Below are 21,394 nucleotides of genomic sequence, written 5' to 3'. Positions count from 1 at the left end.
CATTTCACTTTAAATGACCATTATTTAGAAACAGGTGAAGACACAAAAAAGTTTCTTGGTTTCATTTTTTAAAAATTTTAGTTCTTTACTGTTAGTAGAGACTTTGTGACTGTGTTGTTTGAGATTACATTTTGCAATCCAGATGTATAAATCTGATACACTGACACTCAGCACATCATGTGTTTTGGCAGGAGAAGAATAAGTTGAATCAGAGTGTTGGTGAGGGAGGCAGAGCCTCTCCTCCAGTCTTAGCACAGTTAAGCACAGCAGTACTCAGCTGCCATTGTCCCACATACACATTGTCCACGTTGGCCATAGAAAACTACTTTGGTGTGGTAGTACCAGAGAAATAGATATCCTTAAGAGTCACAGTTGCTAAATCCTCATTAGCAAATGAAAGACTAAATGACCCTGGAGACTGATTTGTGTTTTCACCTACACTGACTTTCTTCAGTGGAAATTGACTGCCTGTGATTAAATTAGTGTAAGAAATGCAAGACCTTTTGCGTTTTCTTCCTGAAGGAAACTTATATGGAGTGGGAGAATGAATAATCTGCAGGCTGCCCTTGGTGAGGGGGATGAAATGCAGTGAGGAAGAAGAAGGAGCTGTGAAGGATATGGAATCACTTCTAATGAAGTGGACATGAGACTCGCAAATTCTTTAAGTATTTTGCTTATCTTTAGCGAAAGCATCTTGAGATGCAGATAGTATTGAATTCATACTCTTGTTTTATGTGTACCATCTTGGTAACATAATAGGTGTTTAATGCAGCTCTGCCTGTCTCCTTTTTTCTACTTCTTTAGAATATCCTTGGTTTTTAAGAACAGCCCTTATGTCAGCTTCTTTATTAAAGAATGTGCTACGGAAATTATGCTAATTAAGCTGGAGTGTAATTATGGGCTAGAAAGATTATTTCACAGTCAGAATCAAATTGTTGTAGATAAATGTGCATTAACTTAATAGTGTGCGGCTAATTAGTTTTGCTATTTACTCGTAAATTTTTTTTAAAAAAGATATAATCAGTTAGACAAAAGCCTGAGAAGTGAATATGTTGCAAAGCCAATGGGGAGCATACTCTGAGTCGCTCTTTAATTATTGTTTTGCTGGAATTTTTTCTTAGTTTTTCTATTCTGAGCTTGCAATGCATACAAGTAGCTAATTAACAAACTTTATTTCTACTTAAAATATATATTATGCAAGTAAAACATGTGGTTGCCAGTTTGACAGTTATAGATCTGTAATTCGTACTAAAGCAGTTACAGCATCAGAGTGTCTTGTACTCTCCATAAAAGTTACTTTTTGCTTTTGATCTCATTGTGTAGCAAATTAAGATAGAGACTTTATTTTCTGTGTATATCTAACTTTAATTTTTGTGTTTGTCAACCAGCTGACGTTAGTCTTTAGCATGGCTTAAGGAAGGAAAGAACGAAGTACTTTCATGCTGAGATGCACTCACTAAATACCACTTAGAGTAATGCAGTGCATAGTCATGGTACAGTCCTGAAAAACAATGAACACAATTTGACCCCCATCTAAAAGACTGAAAGCTTTGAGGTGTTTGCCAACAAACATGTATTTTTATATGTTCCAAAAATACCCATAATAGCTCTAAGTCTCAGGCATTCACAGGTGTGAAAGGAAGGCTGCAGAACATCCTCCTTAATGTACATTAGTATCAGGTTCTGGGAAATTCTAATACAGTGATTTGATTTGTGCATATAAATTCATTTACAGAAATTTTTCTAATTTCTCTGAGCATAATATGCCTTCCATTGACTTCAGAGTGAAAGACACTCCAGTATAAATTAAAAATTATTGATTAAAAAGTGCAATCTCAAACTGAAGTCTGGTGTGATCTGAACTTCATGTGCAGTGTTGTCTACAGGGCTTTACTGTATGATCATCTTTCCTTTTGCTGAAATGAAAGAACACAGAAGAGGGACATATTTTTATGAAACCGAGAAAAATAATTTCAATAGCCTATATAGTGATTTCTCCCCTAATAAATAAATACATACCACCAAATATAATATCCTCTGTTGCAGAACAGTTCCATGGCTTTTCCACAGTGAGTTTTAATGAAATTTGATATCAGTTTAATTTTAATCAAGTTATATCAAGAACACTAGCTTCTATGGGAATTTGTATTTGCCATTAGAAGAAAACTTACGAACAGCAAGTATTGACACAAACCTAAAAAAATCTCAGACTTTTCCCACTTCCAGCCTCCCTTGTGCAAGCAACACAACTGAAAATCTGTGAACTTTGTCATGTTTGAAATTGACTTTGGAATTTGCAACAAGAACTTTGAATATGAATTTAAAACTCATACATATTTTTCCTAACACAACCAAAAATATAAAATTAAGGATGTGTAAAAAATGTATTTTTTCTGCTTTGAAGGATTTTATAGCTGCAGTTGATGCCATCAGTTGAGCAGAGAAGAGTTTCAAAGTTTGAGGGAATGGTGGTGTCCTTTCAGTTCCAATAAGGAAATATGGAGGGAAAGATTACCAAAGTCTGAAAAGAAATCAACTCTGAGGTGAAAAGGGAAAAGTAGGATTCACAGTCTATTCTTCCTGCTGCTGGCAAAATACATTGCAGGGTGTCGCTTACCAACTAAATTCTTGGATCAGTGAAAGTAATGGACACTAGAATTTAGTATATCAGATGAAAAATCCACCCAGAACATGTTGCATGGAAATAAGTACCATATGAGTAACAACTAAGTAAAATATGAGTAATTCATTCTTTTTCTGTTAATGGCTGTACTTGCACTGGCTGAGGAAAGATTTCTGATAGATTGAGGAACATATTTTCCTTTAATATATTCAAGTTTCAAAGGCCTCTTTAGGATACTGATTCTGATTTCCAGATGACAGATCCTTGGCAGTATATCCGTTACTCGTTAATAAGGGTAATTGCCTTGAGTCAGTACCATGATTATTGTCTCCAATGGATTTATTAGATACATGCAGTGTTTCACAGTTGAGCTGGAAATGTTTCTGTAGAAATGCTGTACAGCACATTCCACAGCCTCATTCTTTTACTCAAGAACAAAAAATTTACATCCCTATTGTATCCTGACAGGATGGCAATTAAGGGAGGAGCTAGTTTTCCCCATTCAAAGGATGTTTTTCTGTGAGCTGGATTTTACTCAGGTGAAACTATCAAATATACATGTGAGATGTTTATTTTAGGTTCATTTAAAAGATACAGCCTACTTGTGCACTAAACTCTGAATATCATCCATGTAATTTTTTTTTTCTGGTTCAGCTTTTGCATTAATTTTAGTAAGAAACTTCCTGGTTTCAGCTGAGATTCACTGTTCTTGGTCTGATTTTGTTGCTGATACATCAGTTCAGAGCTGTGGATTTCTTTGCTGTTGACGAATCACTGACAAACTCATCATTCTTCTGCTGCCTTTTGAGTCATTTTGAAGACTGTCTGGGTTATATTGTGGCCCAAATAAAGATCAGAGACATGACCATGCTAGATAGCCAGCTAGAAAGCATCCTTTCTCCATTTATTTCCCCCTTTAAGTGCTGAAGTACAGCTTTGTTTTCTTAGTATTCAGAAAAGTGGGACATGTATTATGTTTGTTGATGCTTTGAGCAGAATAGGACGAAATTGAAATACCCAGTTAGAAACAGCAATACCAAGAACAGAAAAGCACTTCTTCTGAAAGAATGTGTGACAAATCTTTTTTTTAATTATTGTTATTTTTTATAAATTGAAACTATTCTTAGTTTATATCAACAGAATGCGAGGTGGATTTAAATTCAAGCCAGATGATAGCTACAAAAAGCCATCTTTAGCTTAAGCAATGGCTGTGGCAGCATCCATGCCAAATAGCAGAAGGGTAGCAGTCAGAGGTTGGCTTTGGTATCCCACAAGGTCTCTTCTTGCCCTGCACTCCCCTCAAGTGCTGTCCAGATTCTCTGTATTTTTTGATATACTTGAAAACCTTTTGCAGTCAGCTAACAGTGAATCAGTCTCTCTGGGTTCTGGGAGTTGAAAACCAGTGTCCCTTTTAACTTTTGCCAATTTTTTTTTTCCCTCTATCAGAGAGTCATGTAAGCACTGTCTCTCTTTACCCATGCCTGGCATGAAGATGATGTATGTACTATGTACTGCATTAGAAGAGTTCCCTAGAATTTCTACAAAGCTTTGAGGAAGGTGAAAAGCATGCAATGGGGAAGTAGCAATAGTGTTTGAGTATCACTACTCATTGGTGTTGGATATTTTTCCTTCTGTCCAACAGCTTTTATTTGTGAATTTTTTTAACAGTTTAACTCTCCTGTTACTGTCTCCTGAGTGTCAAGTGTGTCTTGCATTATTGTATTGTTTTGGTGGTTGTACATTGAGATATACAAAGCTAGCATGCAGGAGATCAGTATTCCCATGCTTAATGAAAACTGAAATAAAGGCAGCACAGGAAAACCATTAGTCTGTATTTCACTTTGACAAGAAGATAAATTTGAAGTTCATTTATAGTATTGCACAGCTTGCAACTTTTGTGAACAGAATTAGTTCCTTAATTTTTCCAAAAGACTGAATAGGAGTCTAGTTGTAAGAAAAGAAAATGAATACTGTTTGTTGTTTCTCTCTTTAAAAAATCAGTATTAGAAAATTATGTAAGCTTTTTTCTTGGCTTTCCAGAGTTGGTGTTTCAGGACAAATTCTGGACTTAGCAATTTGTATTGTTTTTATTAATATGTTGGGTCACTGTTAAGTTTTACTGTTTATTATTCATTATTAAGCATCAAATGAATGCCTATTATTAAGAGTTTGCTGTGCTTAGGAAGACAGGGAGTGCTGCAAAGTGTTGCATAGATAAGAATGATGCCTGATGTGGATGTGTGGGGATGAGAATGGGATGGATTTCTGCTGTGCAGCAAGAGAGCAAGGCAATAGCACACTCAATGGAGTAATCATTAAGGACTGAGATAACACAAGATATTTAGGATTAAGACTTTCCATTAGTTTAGATTCACACCTGTTCCTGGTGCCCCACCCTAACTGTAAAAAGTATTTCTGTAGCTTGTGTTAAACTGTACGCTCTGTTGGAATTTCCTATTTTCTGCTGTTTGCACACATAGAAAACAGTAGGTTTCTAGTGTTGGTGGTTACTGCTTTCCTGTGGCAGTCTCCAGGTTACGCAAGCAGTGATACGTCTAAGCTTTACATTTGAGAACAGGAGAGAAACATCCAGTTTCATTTTTTCTTGATCTACCTAAACCTTAAAAAGCTTGACTTTGTCATCCCTGCTGGAAAAGGGTAGAAGCAGTTCTCCTGTCATTGCCATCGAACTTGAGATCTGGAGCCAGGAACTTGATCAGGCAAAGAGTGTAGCAGGGAGAGACAAACCTTGTGTTGTCACATCCCTTATTGTGAAACTCATTCTGCTTAATAGCACAAAATTGAAAAGTTTTGACTGGGGAGAGGTGGAATGCCTCAAAACCTTTTGGAAACTTTTTGTGGTTCTAGTTATTTCAAAAAACAATGGGGATACTTTGAGCCTTTCAGTGATACTGTGTGTGCCAGCTTCCCCTCCTGCAGGTGAGTGTGGTTTAAATCATTAACACTGGTGCTGTTAGGCTGATGTTTAAGTGTTCCTGCTGCTTTTTTTTCTTTTTTCTCTTTTTTTTTTTTTTTTTTTTTTTTTTTTTTTATAGCTGCAGTGTTTAGGTGTTACCATACATGTAGGGAAGTAAAATAAATATGTTCCTTTCTAAAATGCTTCTCACACCTTCCTAGGGAAATCAGGGGTTTGTGGAGTAACAGTTGTTCTTTAGAAAGGATACATTTCTATATGGCCGTGGAGGGGCAGAGTCTCAAAAGCCTTTTTTTTCTCCTGTTGTTGAAATACAGAAAGGTTTAGGAGCCTTTAGGAGTGGGAACAGTAGTTCTAGAAAAGGAGACAACTTTGATTTATGGGTCTCTGTAGGTGGAAAACCTCTCAAACCTCAGAGAAAGACATTAAAGTAAATAATTTTGTGACAGTGTAAGTCAATGAGTGAGTCAAGTCTGGAGTCCCCTAGGTCTGTGTACTGTTCTGGTCTCCTGTCTAAGTTTCCACCTTTCTGATCTATGCGGAAAGCATATCTGTATCTCTAACAGCGGTGCTGCCAGTGATTAACATTCCATAATCTCCTGAAATCTGCCCTGTGACATGTGAACTAGTGTAGGTGGAGGAAGGCCAAACTGGTCTCTAAGGGAAGAGTTAACTTGGCATATTTTCACAGCTGCAATGTACTGAGCTACAGTACCCTTTCGTACCCTACAAAAGTAGTACCCTACTACCCTTTTGTAGTAGGAGGTCAGAAAAATGTTACACATTACAGGGAAAAACCAAGATAAATTAGTCAGCTTAAAGAGATCTTGATAGCTTAGGTAATCTGCCTCTTACTTGCTTTTGCAGAGGCAGTCCCTGTATATGCAAATACCTGCAGAGGAAGAGGTAAAACAATTTTTTCAAGACTTTAAGCTCAACAGCCCCAAAAGATAAATATCTATTTTTAACTGAAACAAACAAACTGAACAAATCAAGTAATACAAATGGCAAAGTAAGAGATAGTCTAAAGCACTGAATTCCCTGCTCCAAACACACAGTCTAGAGGAGAGATAACATTGTACCAGGTACTGAGGGTATGGTTACCTCACAGTGCAGCCAACTTTTTTCATTAGAATAAGAAATGCCAGCTCCCTCATAGGGCATGAGAGAATTAACATACAGATCAGTACCAACATAGAGTGAAAAAATATTTCATAAAGGTTCATAAAAACATTTTCATTAAAAAGACATTTGTAAATGAAATTAGGGTAACCTTGAGTAGATAATACTTACACCTCTGAATATAATTACATTGTATTGAAGGCAGTAACCTGTAGCTGTAAATAGTAACACATGGTCCAGTGTCATTCAACAATCTTTACTCAACTGAATAATCTTTAAAATCTTTTCCTCTTAAATGAAATGTTCACAAATTCTAAAGACTGTTCAGCTCCAAGCCATTTTTATTACATTGAAGTAGATCTCATCTTGATTCTTTGACTTGATCTTCCCAAGTGTGGCCCAGCTAGCTCAGTGATGAGGTTTCTCTTCACTCGAGTTTCGAGCCAGCATATGTTTGTGGGGTTCACTGATTTTCTTCAAGAATCCAAGTCTATAGAGCAAGAAAAGAAATCAGGGGGGGACTCTCTCTCTGGTTTGCATTCCACAGTTTATTTCTGTGAAGGGGAATCCAAAGGACGAGAGACAAAGGATTTGGGGTCGGGGGGGTCTCTTTTAACAGGGTTTCTCGGAGGGAGGGAACATCAGAGAGGGAACCAATTATTTTTCTCAGTTAGTACATCTTACAAACTTTCTACAAATCAAGGTTACACACACCAAGATAAGAAATAACAGACACCAACTTCTTCAAATGCCCACAAAGATGTAGGAGTATTCTCCACAGAGGGGCAGAGGGGGAGAGAGGGGGGGCTTGGTTTCCTGGCAACACAGGGGGGAAAGAAAGGGAAGGCAAGGTAAGCATGCCCTCTCAGCTTCCATAGTTTAGAGGCATTCTGGGACAGGAAAAAGTTACAAACTTCCGTGTTGGAAAGAAGGGTTCTCTTCTCCCAACCCCGTGCTTTCCTGGGCTAAAGAAACTTCAAGCAGCTGGAAATGCCAGCGGGGTCCTCTCTTTACTCTATCCGGCCTCTCGCCGTGGGGCTGAGGAGAGAAACTTCAGTAACCATGGTAACTTGACGCCAGGTAAACAGGAGAAAGAGAAGCTGGGGGTGGGGGGAGAATCACAACTAAAAGATGGGAAAAGATACATTTCAGGTTATCAACTACAACAACTCTTCACATGCTCACCTCTTAGTTGTTGTTTTCTTTTATTCCAAAATCTAAATAACAGAAGAGTGATGCTTTATCAGAAAACATATGAAGGATACAAGGGCAGAACTGTGGGAAGGTTTATTTGCCAAGTCAGTTCTAGCCCTTTGCTGTATTCAAGATGTAATTTTTTGAAGTACTGGATTAACCCTGAGACCCCAGATTTATGGTTGTGTTAAAGACACACATCCTGAGCATCTCCATCACTGCTTGGCAGAGCTGGACAAGAATCCTGTGCATCAAATCCTTCTATGCACCTCATTAGCAGACACTAATATATTGTAAAAACCACATTTTGCTGAATCTGTGTAAGCACTACTGTATGGCTGTTTTAGTTTAGGCCACATTAAAGCATAAACCAAGGAAAATGTCATAACCCAAGAGCAACATCCAAGTTTTTAGCAGGAGTGCCAGATACTTTTACAGCTGTTTTACATATAGTCATGTTAAATTTGAAAAGCTTTAACAAGATCAGCTTTTCAGAAAGTGTAAAAAGCCTTTTAGAAGAAGAAAAAAAATGGTGAAGATTTGCAAGATTCCAGAATCACAGGTTTGGTGAGATGCTCTCTCATCACATTTAGTCTGTGTGATGGTGGATTACCTGTGCTCAGCCTTAGGGAGCACCCCACACAGGCTGCAGTTCTCAGGTTGGAATGAACAATAACATAATTCTTTGTTTCATGAGAAATCAACATTGTTATTCATAGAAGGTACAGATTCAGTGCCTTTTCTGTCATCCTTCTGGTGCTTCCAAATTTAGACTAAACTATGTCAGATTAGTTTGTTCCTTACTTTTCCAGTGAGGTTTGGCTTATCTAATTTGAAAGGACAAAAAGAGAAGCACAGGGAGCTGTCTGCTGATAAGGGTTCATTTCTGTCCTTAGGGGTTTGCATTAGGCCCAAACAAGCTATTCCTACATCTTGTGATTGGTTATGTGTTGTTTGTGTCACCATGGGTCTGAGGATGATGATCTATTGCTTGTTACTGTACACTCCTTTGACCAAGTTTGACTGGAGAAGGGAGTATGCTCAAGGGTTTTGAGGGTTTTCCAAGGTGAGAGGAACAGAGATTGAGCTATCTATTTTATTTCCTGAAATTGTGTGCTGAAGTTACCCAGTATTCACTTGTTCCATTTTCAAAGCAAATATAGTAGTTCCGCCTCCTTTTAAACTGTACCAGATCATTCAGAGTGGGCGGGCAATCTCTGCATATGTATGTACATGTATATATGGAGAAGTATGTTTGAAAAAGAGAAAGTACTTCAAGGAAGCATTTCAAATTTAACTCTCAATAAATTAAGTGTAACAAGGCTGTGTTCTCTTGTGTTTGACCAGTTGTCAGAGAGCCACAGAAAGAAAATAAGGAAATGAATTGTTAGATGGCTCCTTCCTCTTTATATCATATTCCTTTTCTGTGGATTATGTTTAAATATTCTTGATTTATTTTTCTAGTTGGGTTTAACATCCCATCTTTGCTTTTTTTAAATGTACCAAGAAAAGTCCTTAGAGAGAGATTCTTGTAGTATTGGTATATTGTCTTCCAAATATTTTAGTACATATTTTAACACAGAAACAGATATTTTAACACAGGAGAACTATCTCCTTTAAACACAGGAGTAGTTCTTTGATCTTCTCTTGGCTTTTGATTAGCTCTCCTTGTGTTTGATCCTGAACTACATGTAGTTTGTTTTCTTTTAGTACTACCAGAAAACCATTTTCACAGCTCTCCTATCTAAAATAAGGGAAAAGAGATTTTCAGACTTTATTGAATTGAGGGAGGAAGCAAACAAAAGGGTCTATGTAGGCATAAATTCAGCAGAAAGTATTTAAAACTGGCATTAGCAATGCCACAATGTATATGAGGTAAAAATTGAGGAAATATCCTTAGCTCAGATTGAATTGTGTTTTCCTTTCAGCACCACTTCATATATGAAAATCTTTCCTTCACCAGTTTCACATACATATTAAGACAGCCAGGAACACATAGACAAGTTTGGTTTAGAGTCTTGTAATAAAAAATAGTGCATTCTCTTTCTTTGATAAATGCTTGGTGGTAGTTCAGTCTTTGTCAAGCATACGGTTCTTTATAGTGGGCGTCTTCACAGCACTGCCTTTGGGGAATGCTGCAGAGACAGGAATAGCTCTAGATGTCAGTGCTTGCCTGTGCCAACTGCTGGATCAGATGTGAATGTTCTGCTCTAATAACATAAATCAGAAATAAGAACCCAAGCTCTCATGAGATTCACAGTGACCAATGGCTGAAGAGTAGACAGAACCATCACACCTGCTCTTCCAATGGTTTGTAGATGCAATCAGAATGCTTAGTTACCAGCTGGAGACCTGTGTTTTAAAAACTCATTTAGTAGCCTTTTTAAAATCAGTGCAGATATATATGTAACAAGATTTTTGGTTTTGCTTTTCTGTGTACCATCAGCATTTTCAGTAGCTGAGGAAGAAAATTATGGCATACTTAAAGCAAATATTCAGATGCAGCACATCCTGTGTTCAGCAGCACCTCTAAGTGAACCCACAGAGCCAATGCACTCAGCTGTATTACAATCTCTTAAGTTTGCATCTCTTTTATTACTTTCTGGCACATGTATGTGGTTCGATAGCAGGAACAGGACCTTTTTTGCATGTTTTTAGTGCATTACTTGCAGTACCAAAGTCAGCCTGGATTTTGAGGTGCTACTGCTTTTATGTCAGCATTGCTGTGTCTCGTGTAGAACTCCTTGTTGATTCTTTTCAGTTGTTTATAATAAGATGTAGCCTTTTGTGATAACTCCAGGCATATATATAGCCAGTTTACACAGAGCTTAGTGTTCCCCTTTGGGTTCTCTTCCACTCCTGTGGCAGTAGTCTGGTGTAATCCATGGAACATCTGCCTTAGTCACCACTCCAAGCTAAAACCTTCTGCAGGATTCAAAATTAGATCAATCCTATAATCCTAGAGCACAGTTTCCATCAAAGAAAGAAGGTTGGAACACCTTGGTGTGCTCTGGTCAGTCTGCCCAGGTGAGGATGCTTCCTAGAAAAAAATGAACTTTTACAGCCTGCCAAAATATTTGGAGTTTATTGCAAATACTGCTTTCCAGACAAACTGGAAGTTCTTGCATAGCTGGGATTCTCTTCTGGAAAAACTCACACTGCCACCAGAAGTCTTTGGCTGACCTAAATGGATTAGTGTTCTTACTCCAAGGAAATCATGGCAAGTGGCAGTTTAGCGAAAGATCTTGCATTTACAGCTATTGCCTTACTCTTCATTTTTGGGTCAACCAGACTGTCACAGTTTCATAGACAGACAAGTGACAAGAACACACCGAGTTCGTGCAGCAACAGCCAAATTTTATTATTGGGAACCCCCTTTTATAGGTGCTTTAAATTTCCCATGGTTATATAGGTGATTAGCTAAGGGTCTCAACTCCACCCAGCTCACTGGGCAATGATATGGGTGCATCTGTGCTCCGAAGGGATTGGCTGGGGTCCCCTGTGTGAACTTGAATCTAACCTATCAGTAACATGCCAGGGGATTTGTTTACTTCAGCTCTTCTAAGGTGCTAGGCTGGTGGAGCTGGGGTCTGTGAAATCAAATTATCTGTGCAGCTGTAGTACAGCTACAGCTGTCACACGCCACAAGATACTTTGTTAGCATTCTCAAAATGCCACACACTTCCTCAGATTTACTTCAGCCTTCTGTCTTGTTTCACCATCTGTGTGGATTGCCTCACTCAGATTTTGTGAGTGTGGTGATGTTTTAATAAGGGACACAGGTTTAGATAGTGTTTGTTTAGGATGTTCACTATGATTTCAAATTCTGCTTAATTCTACTTTATAATTTTACTAAGTGTGAATTTTGTTAATTTGCATGTGGCACAGTATCAGATGTTTCACAGAAATCAAGGTAGATTGCATTTTCATTAACCTTCTACTTTCCTTTAATCTATCTCTGTCAAATACCAGCCCTACTACTTTTCATTGGTAGGGAGTAAAAGATCGCTTAATTCCAGCTCTCTCCTCCTAGGTGTTACTTTTTCTTTGGCTCTCTATTGTAATACATATTTTTTGCCATTTAGGTAGGTATGCTTGGAGGCATGGCCTGGATGTTTCTTCCACATCCATGCAAATTATTCCACATGCGTTCTGTGCCTATGTCTTTAAGGAACACCAGTCCTCCTTCCTTCTCCAGGCTTCATTAAGTAGCCTTTCTAACTTTTCATAATAAAGCTAAATTTAAAAAAAAATAAAATAAACCCATATTTAAATTTTTAAAATAAATGTTTATAGAACTGCAAACTTGCTGTCCTTAAAAAGAAATCCTCTTTCTCATTCTCACTTTTTTCCACCTATAAAACACTTACATAAAACAAATGAAAAATTTAAACCCCTAGAAAATACTTTCTTGCCCTGAAGGCTGCTGAAATCATCACAATTATTCATGCAGCCCTAACTGTTGACAGAAGTTTTTGTTTATGTAGCTACTGTATTTCATTTAGAAGCTACTAAAAGTACATCTTAGAGACCATCTGCTTAAAATGACAGTGCATACTAGGCCTAAATTTTTAAACTTCTTTTCCTGCTTTGTTCATTATCTCTCCAAAAACTGGTTACATAACGAACTCAGTATTCGGTGCTAAGGGTTTCTTGTCTGAATTAATTTTCTACTTACATCCAATGTGCACACATCCATTTGCAGCAAGTATTTATATCTGAGTCGTATGCTGACTTTTTTGGGAGATCAGGGGTAAAAGTAGGGAGAGCCTTGTTTTAATACTTAAGTACCTTGTGAAGACTGCAGGTTCCTCAGAACAATTAACTGTCCCTTTGACGAAGGGACCTTTTTCCTTTTTCCCCCTCATAGCCTGTTCTGTTCTGGATTCCAAGCCATGAGGAAAAAAAAACTGAGCTGATGGTTAGAGCCCTGTACTCCTGCACATAACAGGCCTTTTGTTTAGTTGCATTTTGGTTGGTTTATTTCTTGGTTGGATTAAGTAATACACGTGTTGAGAAGGAGGAAATTTCCTTTTGGAGAGAATTTGTTGGTATAAGTTCCCACACTTCGACATGTAGTTATTTGCTGTAAACAACTCATTTCAAGTGTTCCCCCTTGTTCTCTTGTCATTCAAGCTGTTTTCTTCTGGTATTTTGCATGATCTCCAAAATACCCACACCTGCACTTGGCATCTAGGATTGAAAATGAGAATAAATTAGAAGTAAAGGTAGGATAATTAATTTGTTTTCAGTGAGATTATTGGATTTTACTTTCATTTCTTATTTTTATTTAAACAAAAAAATCTGGAAGATGACTTTGATTTGATTTGAGCTGTTTCTATAGAATACAGATCTAATAGGTTTGAAGAACCTGTTAGGAAGTGTTAACATTGTTAATTGAAAGGAAGATAGAAGAGGAAGCTACCCTGCCAGATAGCATTGTTTCTATGATCTCTAGCAATTTAAACATTAAAAAAGGTGGGCTTAACGAGAGAATCCCTTCCTCTTTACCTGCTAATGGAGTCATGGTAAGCTGGAAATGTGATGCTAACAATCTTCAGGTATTGAAGTCTGTAGCCTTCCCTGATACTTTTTACAATGATCTCTGATTTTTCAGAATATCAATTAAATGTTAAAACCTTTTTGAACCTCTGCAGATGGCCCTTGCAGAGATTTCCAACAGTCTACATCACCTAAAAATTCAATGGAATAGTCCATATGTGATTTATTACTACATCTTTATGGTTTCACTGTATTAAATATTTAATGTGAATTCTAATATTCATGAGTTAACTTAGTTTTTTCAGAAGAGAAATAACCAATGAAATTCTGAGTGGTTTTTTTACATCTCATATTCATATTCTGAATCTCCATAAAAAACAACTGTAATGACAACTTGCAATCTTGCAAACATCACATATGAGAACAGACAATCTCTCTGTTCTGTAGAAATTCATTATTATTGTGAAATGAGTCTTCCTTCCCTGAAATGTTGTGGAGAATTGTTTTATTTAAAGTGTGCTTGGGACAGATTGGAGAGATGCTGTGAATTCCCAGAGTGGCCTCAGTGCACAAAAATCCCTATAATTTAGGAAGGAGTCTGGTGATCAGGATTATTTTGTCCAAATATTATAGCTGGACTCTGCAACAGGTCTACCAGGGGATTTTTTTGGCAATGAGGTCCCAGATGACCATGGTAACTGCAACAGAGGTAACTGCAACTCTTTTGCAAGCTACTCTTTTTCCTAACCTCCTTCTTGTAGCTTAAACATGTAGCTACTAATACATGTTTAAGCTACTTGTAGCTTAAACATGTATTATATGGCACAAAAAATAAGCTCTTGGGGAAAAGGCATATGATAACTAAGTATATCATGCACAGAGGCTGCGTGCCTTTCTGGTTTTAGGGACACAAATTCCAAAGGCATTTCTATGGATGATTTTTACCCATAAACCCAGAATAGAAAAAATTCACCTGAAGTGACAGACTGATTTTAAGTTAAGGTCTGGAAGCTGCATAATATGTACTGGGACTAGTTCAGCATACTTGGATTCAGTTTTTTTATGTGATGCTAATGGCATTTCATGTTTTGTAGGATTGAAGTGCAAAGACTTGAGTGCTCAAGTAGGGCCAGAAATGTGTAAGAGTTTTACATTGACTGCATCTGAAAACAAACCCAAACAAACAAAGACAAAATTGGTCATTGCTCTCTATATAAGATAGTGATTGGTATTGTGTAGAGAGAGCAGTAAGCAAAAAGGACTTTTTTACAAATTAGAATTTCATAGCAAACCTTTTGTGGTAATATGAGCATGTATTTTCTTTCTTTTCTTACATTAAAGATTTCATATAGCCTTTTTATTTAGGAAACTATCCGTTAGAGAACTAATTCCACAGTTATAGTTATATAACTGGAAAGTTATACTTTGTACAGTTCTTTTTCCAGAGAAGTATAAAATGAATAATAGCTTCATATTTGATTTTAATATTTGCTTTGATAATAATGGGGGGAAAAGATTTCATTTAGACATTTCTGTCTTCTTTGTTGACCTAACTGTTGGCACATTTATCCACTAATAGCAGAAATTTTGATGAATCCTTTGTATTTGCTTTTGCACAGAGAGTTTGGGTGGCGGGATCCAGAGCTTCCAGAAGTTATACAGATGTTACAGCATCAGTTTCCCTCAGTACAGTCGAATGCTGCAGCCTACTTACAACACCTCTGTTTCGGAGACAATAAAATAAAAGCAGAGGTAAGATTTATAAATCCTTTTTCCAGCAGTGTTGCTGTCTGCTATTTATCATCAATAATTATCTATGCGTGCTGTAAAAAAATTAAAAGACACATCATGGATATATGCCGGACCCATTTTACTAAAGCTTTCAATTAAGTCATTTGTTGCTGTTAAATGTTAAAAATGCATAAAATACTGTTGTAACTCATTGTTCTGTTTCCTTAGGAACAGTTTGATTGATTGCATACCATTTAAGCATTGTATCATAGTTGTTCAGTAATCAGCTAGTGGTGTAGTTTTGATCTTGCTGAAACATATGGGCATTTCCATAGGGCTCTCCAAGAGACATCTAAACACTAAATACAAACACAGGATACGAAAATTACGCAAATAAGTTCTAAATCAAAGCATCCTTTAATGCATAATTGTGTGAATAGGTTTCATTTCACTGGTTTTGCAGCTTGAATGGTGCTCATGGGTCTTACGATCTTGTAATTCAGTGCAGATTGTATCTAACATGTAGTTCAGACATCAATATAAAGCTTGTTCTGTACATGTAGCTGACAGGTACTTCTTTCTTGTTTGTTCCCGGTGGTTAATGGGACCAGCACAGCTTTTGGCACAAGTTAAACAGAAGGAAGGCAGCTCTGAGGGATCTGACAAACACACAGCAGTCAACTAAAACTGAATAAGTGAAGCTGTTACCAGCCCCAGCTGCTTCCCCTGGCCGTGTCAGCGACACTGCTAATCAGGGGCATATGGCATGCACATAAATCTGTGCCTGTACTGGCACCTTTTAGCCTGGCATGTAAAGGTAAACTGAGATCAAGATCTCCTATTGCTTATTTGTCAGAACTGTGCCATGATGCTAGCTTGCCAGTGCTTCATCCCCCTCACCCTCAGCACAAACAACTCAGTGGATATATCCCACTGTAGAACTTTCCCTTCCAGGCTTTTTCATGCTCAGGAAATTCCTTAGTGAGTAAGCATGTAGTCTGCTGGCATTGGCAGAACTGCACTGGTTGCATACATCACCTCAAACATCTTAGAAACAGTAATTAAAAAAGTATATGAATGTTAAAGTGAGGAACGTTGTGGAGAAGAGAAGTCTGGTACAGGTATCACTGAAAATTTTAAATGCACGCTCTCTCTGTACTTGACTCTCATCCTTACTCAGAAATTATTTTTTCAGTAAAAGAATTGATAAATCTCTGAGAAAGGCAGTTAAATTATTAGAGCAATTTACTTATTGCACAACCTCTGCTGCCTCCTGTTAGCCATAGATTGAGAGCCGTCAGGTAGCTGTCCTGTTTAAGGGAGGAAGATGGTTTAATTTTTGTTGCTGATCATTTGGTAAAAAAGGTCTCAGGTCATTGTTGATCTCACCTATCCCATCTTCGGACATCAGCCTTTGTAAGCTTCAAGCTGATGAGCTGGAAGGGTGAAGGTATGTAAATAAAACAGTAGAGCACTAAACAGGTTGTGAGTTTCTATTGTGAGAAAGGATAGAAGATAAAACAAGGATTCCCCCGCTTCATTTGTTATTATTCAGGACTTTCATATGCTCCTTGACTCGATCTTCTCGAGTGTGGCCCGGCTAGCTCAGTGATGAGGTTTCTCTTCACTCGAGTTTCGAGCCAGCATATGTTTGTGGGGTTCACTGATTTTCTTCAAGAATCCAAGTCTATAGAGCAAGAAAAGAAATCAGGGGGGGACTCTCTCTCTGGTTTGCATTCCACAGTTTATTTCTGTGAAGGGGAATCCAAAGGATGAGAGACAAAGGATTTAGGGTCTGGGGGGGGTCTCTTTTAACAGGGTTTCTCGGAGGGAGGGAACATCAGAGAGGGAACCAATTATTTTTCTCAGTTAGTACATCTTACAAACTTTCTACAAATCAAGGTTACACACACCAAGATAAGAAATAACAGACACCAACTTCTTCAAATGCCCACAAAGATGTAGGAGTATTCTGTACAGAGGGGCAGAGGGGGAGAGAGGGGGGGCTTGGTTTCCTAGCAACACAGGGGAGAAAGAAAGGGAAGGCAAGGTAAGCATGCCCTCTCAGCTTCCATAGTTTAGAGGCATTCTGGGACAGGAAAAAGTTACAAACTTCCGTGTTGGAAAGAAGGGTTCTCTTCTCTCAACCCCGTGCTTTCCTGGGCTAAAGAAACTTCAAGCAGCTGGAAATGCCAGCAGGGTCTTCTCTTTACTCTATCCAGCCTCTCGCCGTGGAGCTGAGGAGAGAAACTTCAGTAACCATGGTAACTTGACGCCAGGTAAACAGTTTGGAGGAAGAGAAGCTGGGGGTGGGGGGAGAATCACAACTAAAAGATGGGAAAAGATACATTTCAGGCTATCAACTACAACAGCTCCTCACTATGTAATACATAAACTGCTATGGAAACGAACCAAAATACCTTTCTTAAAACAGTTCATCTAAAAATATGCTTTCAAACTTCTTGTACTTTGGATTTTTGTAAGACAACAAAATAATGGGATGTATTGTATACTTTCCTAATGCTTCGTGGAGCTTTTCAGCCTAAAACATCCAATATTATCATACTATTTTATCTTTGTGTGTATCTATCTATGTACCAACCTCTATTATTTAATGGTAAGCCCTGTTGTGTTTAGATCATGCCTCAGCAGAGCACTTGAAACAGTTTCTGTGTTTGCCTCTTGGGATTGGGGTCTAGAGCATGCTCGACCTTCCACTGAATCAGTTTCTCAAACGACCTTTTGTGTGAGAGTTCAAAATCCTGTTGATAAGGTTGTATCACACCAGATAGCAAAGATTCTTCCTTGGTATATATCTAGCCAGAGGAACTTAAGAAGTCCTGTTAAAACTGCCTGGGATATTGAGAAACTGCCAGCTTATTCACCAGTCTTCACAGAAGTAAAAGTGAACACCGTTTATTTCTATATTTAGCACACTTATATAGGGTTTTACAGGGTCCGTGGGCTAAGCAAATTACTATTGGCTAACACACACAGGTTTACATTTTTTCTCTTATACACAAGGATATTGTTTTGCTTTACTCTCTCTTCTGCAGGAAGGTTTCAAGGACTTTAGCCTTTAATATCACAACTTATTTCAAAGGCTGGTTTGTGCAGACAGGCCTTTACTAATATATAAAATATATCAACAATTCCCCCTTTCTCTTTTTGCACAAACCAGGCTTTGGATGTGACTCATTCTATACTTCTATGAAGACAAGATAACATACAACTTAGACTTTCATCCCCATTAACATTATAATTAAAGTCTGTCCCCCTTCTAGCACAAGAGACCTCAACCATCCAGTGCTGCCCCAGCTGGCGAACCAACTTCCAATGGGGTCACTGTCTTCTTTTAGGGCATGTAACCCATCCTGTAGCTGTTATAGTTGCTTATGGATGGAAGCTGAATGGTCAGTAAGATTCAAACAGCACATGCCTTCAAACTCCTCACAACTATGTCCTTGTGCTAAGAGCAAAAAGTCAATTGCAGCTCAATTTTGTAATACTGCATGACGTATACTACTCACATTGGCTGAAGGTTCATTTAACATTTTGGATGTTAAGTTCAATTCTTCCTTAGTCTAACAAGCGAGCCTTTTTAGAGTTGCTAAGCCTTAATTAATTCAGGCTTCACTTTGACTGTTTGATGTTTTTCATTTTATCAGCTATATTCAGCAATTCGTGTAAGCTTGGGTGGAACAAAGTGAGTTTCCCAAGATAACAGGGTCTTCCATGTGGACTAGCAGGAATCTCATTCCATGCTCTATCTCCACAGATTAGGAATATGGAACTAGGTAATTGCTTTGGTAATTGTCCTGTGAGATTGCACCACTAATAAAGGCTTTACTTTCAATGGTAGTAACGAGATCAGCTATAGGGCTGACTGCAGCCCAGTGCTGCATTACTTTGTTAGATTTGCTTTTGTTGGGGGTTCAAACACTATCCATCCACTTGATGTATTGGTGGAACTTAACAAATCTAATTCTTCTGGGGGCCCTATGGTAATATTAAGAAGTTTGGTAATTTTTGCTTGCCAACAGGCTTCAAGTTGTCTTAATGTGAAGCCAACAGTGTGATTGCACTCTTGCAACATTGCCAATTGATTCAGTTGAGTCTCATTACTAATTAAACCTTTAAATGCTTGAGGATCCCATTCAGGGACTCCTACAAGACAGGTGCGAAAGGATCTCCAGGTGTGGCTAGGCTCAGACACATTGACCTTTGGCCAGTTCAGTGTGCCAGAGTGACCCATATGTTCTGTCGCTTTTGGATGTTAGTTAGCAGACAGTTGGTCAGGACTATATACAACACAATTACCATAAGCAGTTTACCATGTAAATGACACCATACTTGCAAACTCACAGCTAAAACTTTAACATTAAATGAACTTTCAAAGATGCTTACACTACCTCTTGAAGTGGGGGGGAATGCTTATACTTTATACTAATATAACAATTACTATACAGACTAAACTCTTTATCTTAAACTATTATCTAACTACCTTTAACACATGTGCTCTGGTATATATGTAGTCTAACCGTGAAAGCAATTTGCTGAAAGGGTAAACACACAACTACAATTCGCTTTATATATAGTTAGATGGAGTCTCTACACTTTTCTTAGCTCTTCTACAGAATTTCTCTCACTAACAGACTATGATTTAACACAATTCAGTCTTGGAATGTTCACTGCTCCTGTGATGTCAGCTGGGAGCTGATCGGTGACTGAGGGCTTCGATGTTCAGGTTGTTCTTCACATCCTTCTAAATCTTAAAACAAAGGATAACTGAAAAAATTGGTAGAGACACAACATCATAATAACAGCATAAAATTTCTGTTGGCAACTGTCTTAGTATTCAGACACAACTGTGTCCTGACAGGTCCACTTCTGATCAATGTCTGGAGTACCAAGGCTGTGTGGTGACTTTGTTCACTGGATCTCATGTGTCCAGAGGCAGACAGTCTGGTCAGATGAACAGGTGACCTTTTTGAACCTGCCAACAAAACACAGACACTTCTCCCCTTGAAGTTAATGAATTAAATTCATACAAATGCTTTTAGGGCATCAATTTCCCCCTTTATTTTATTTTATTTTTTTTTAAATAAAAATGAGATGTACTTCTGTCATACACATCAACATCAACAGAAAACCAGATACACAATGAATAAGAACTTATAGCAATCAAATCATAAACATTCTTAATAATGTATATAATATAAAACTACCACTAACTACTAAAACACTGCACCAGCATCCCATAGTTTGCAAACAAACAGAAACAAAAAAAAAATCAGTGAAGGATTGGATAACCACCTCCGGAAATGATTCTCCAGGCCCACTTCAAAATTGATCCAGCTGTCATATTAATGGGGTCAAATTGCTGAGTCAAAAAGTGACTCATACTGATTTGGTACAGAAAACATCTGGATCTGTTGGCAAACATTCCATCCAGGTAAAGTCAAGGCTTGGCCAGGGCCTGGCTTTAAACTGGAAAGATGCCTCTTAACATATTTCTAAAACAAGGTTCTCAATAGTAGCAGCTATGAGATGCTTACAGCACAGCAAACTGTTAAAATGCATTTGTACAAATCAAATGATCAGAAGCCTCAGGTACCAGACCAATTAAACCATGCAGCAGTTGGTTTAATCTGAAGCCTCTCTCATGGCAGCTGACCCTCAGCAATGGTGTGTCTTATTAAAATTCTGGAAACACTGAAAAATAAGAAACCTATAAAAAACAAAAACTGCAGAGATTGCAACAACCAATAGAACTCCCAGTGAAGTCAAGGGTGTCACAGACTGCATTCACTTCTATCCACAAGCAGGTGTTCCATCAGTGTTCTGTCACAGCTGTTTCAGTTGTAGCTATCTTCATCTCTAGGAAAATAACTATACTTTGCAGTTTAAACAAGTGTCTCCAATAACATAAAACAATTTAAATTAAACTATATTTAAACCTAATAAAATTAATTATAACAAAACTTAACCTTAAAAGAATATCTAAGTTATAAAACTTAACTTAAAAACCTTCAAGCCTAAACATAATAAAACTTGACTTTTCTTAATTCTATTAACATTTAATCTATATTAAATAAAAACATAACTTAATCTTATTCTGTTACTACAAAAAGCAACTAAAAGTTTGATATATACCTTTTAAACACAATATAACAATAACATGGATTCACTATAAAGATTATAAAAATGTAATGAATAGATCACAATTCTATGTCATCTAGCTTTGAGAATAACTCACAATAACTGCAAATGTTACTAAAAATACT

General features: G+C 37.7%; 1 protein-coding gene across 7 annotated transcripts in view; it reads left to right on the top strand.

Moving 5' to 3' along the window:
* The window catches only part of CTNND2 (catenin delta 2), a 712,671-nt gene that overhangs the window by 520,991 nt on the left and 170,286 nt on the right, over positions 1 to 21,394 (top strand). For all 7 annotated transcript variants that reach the window (XM_014260357.2, XM_088053661.1, XM_088053643.1 and 4 more), the window contains one exon: positions 14,996 to 15,128. In XM_014260357.2, coding sequence (XP_014115832.2) covers positions 14,996 to 15,128 — 133 coding nt within the window. The remainder of the gene's footprint in view (positions 1 to 14,995; positions 15,129 to 21,394) is intronic.

The sequence above is a fragment of the Pseudopodoces humilis genome, chromosome 1, assembly GCF_049639895.1.
Source record: "Pseudopodoces humilis isolate 2021_Gansu_Grassland_sample_001 chromosome 1, ASM4963989v1, whole genome shotgun sequence".
Classification (NCBI taxonomy): Eukaryota; Metazoa; Chordata; class Aves; order Passeriformes; family Paridae; genus Pseudopodoces; species Pseudopodoces humilis.
The sequence above is the reverse complement of the archived record's forward strand: the minus strand, read 5'-3'. Positions and strand labels throughout refer to the sequence as shown.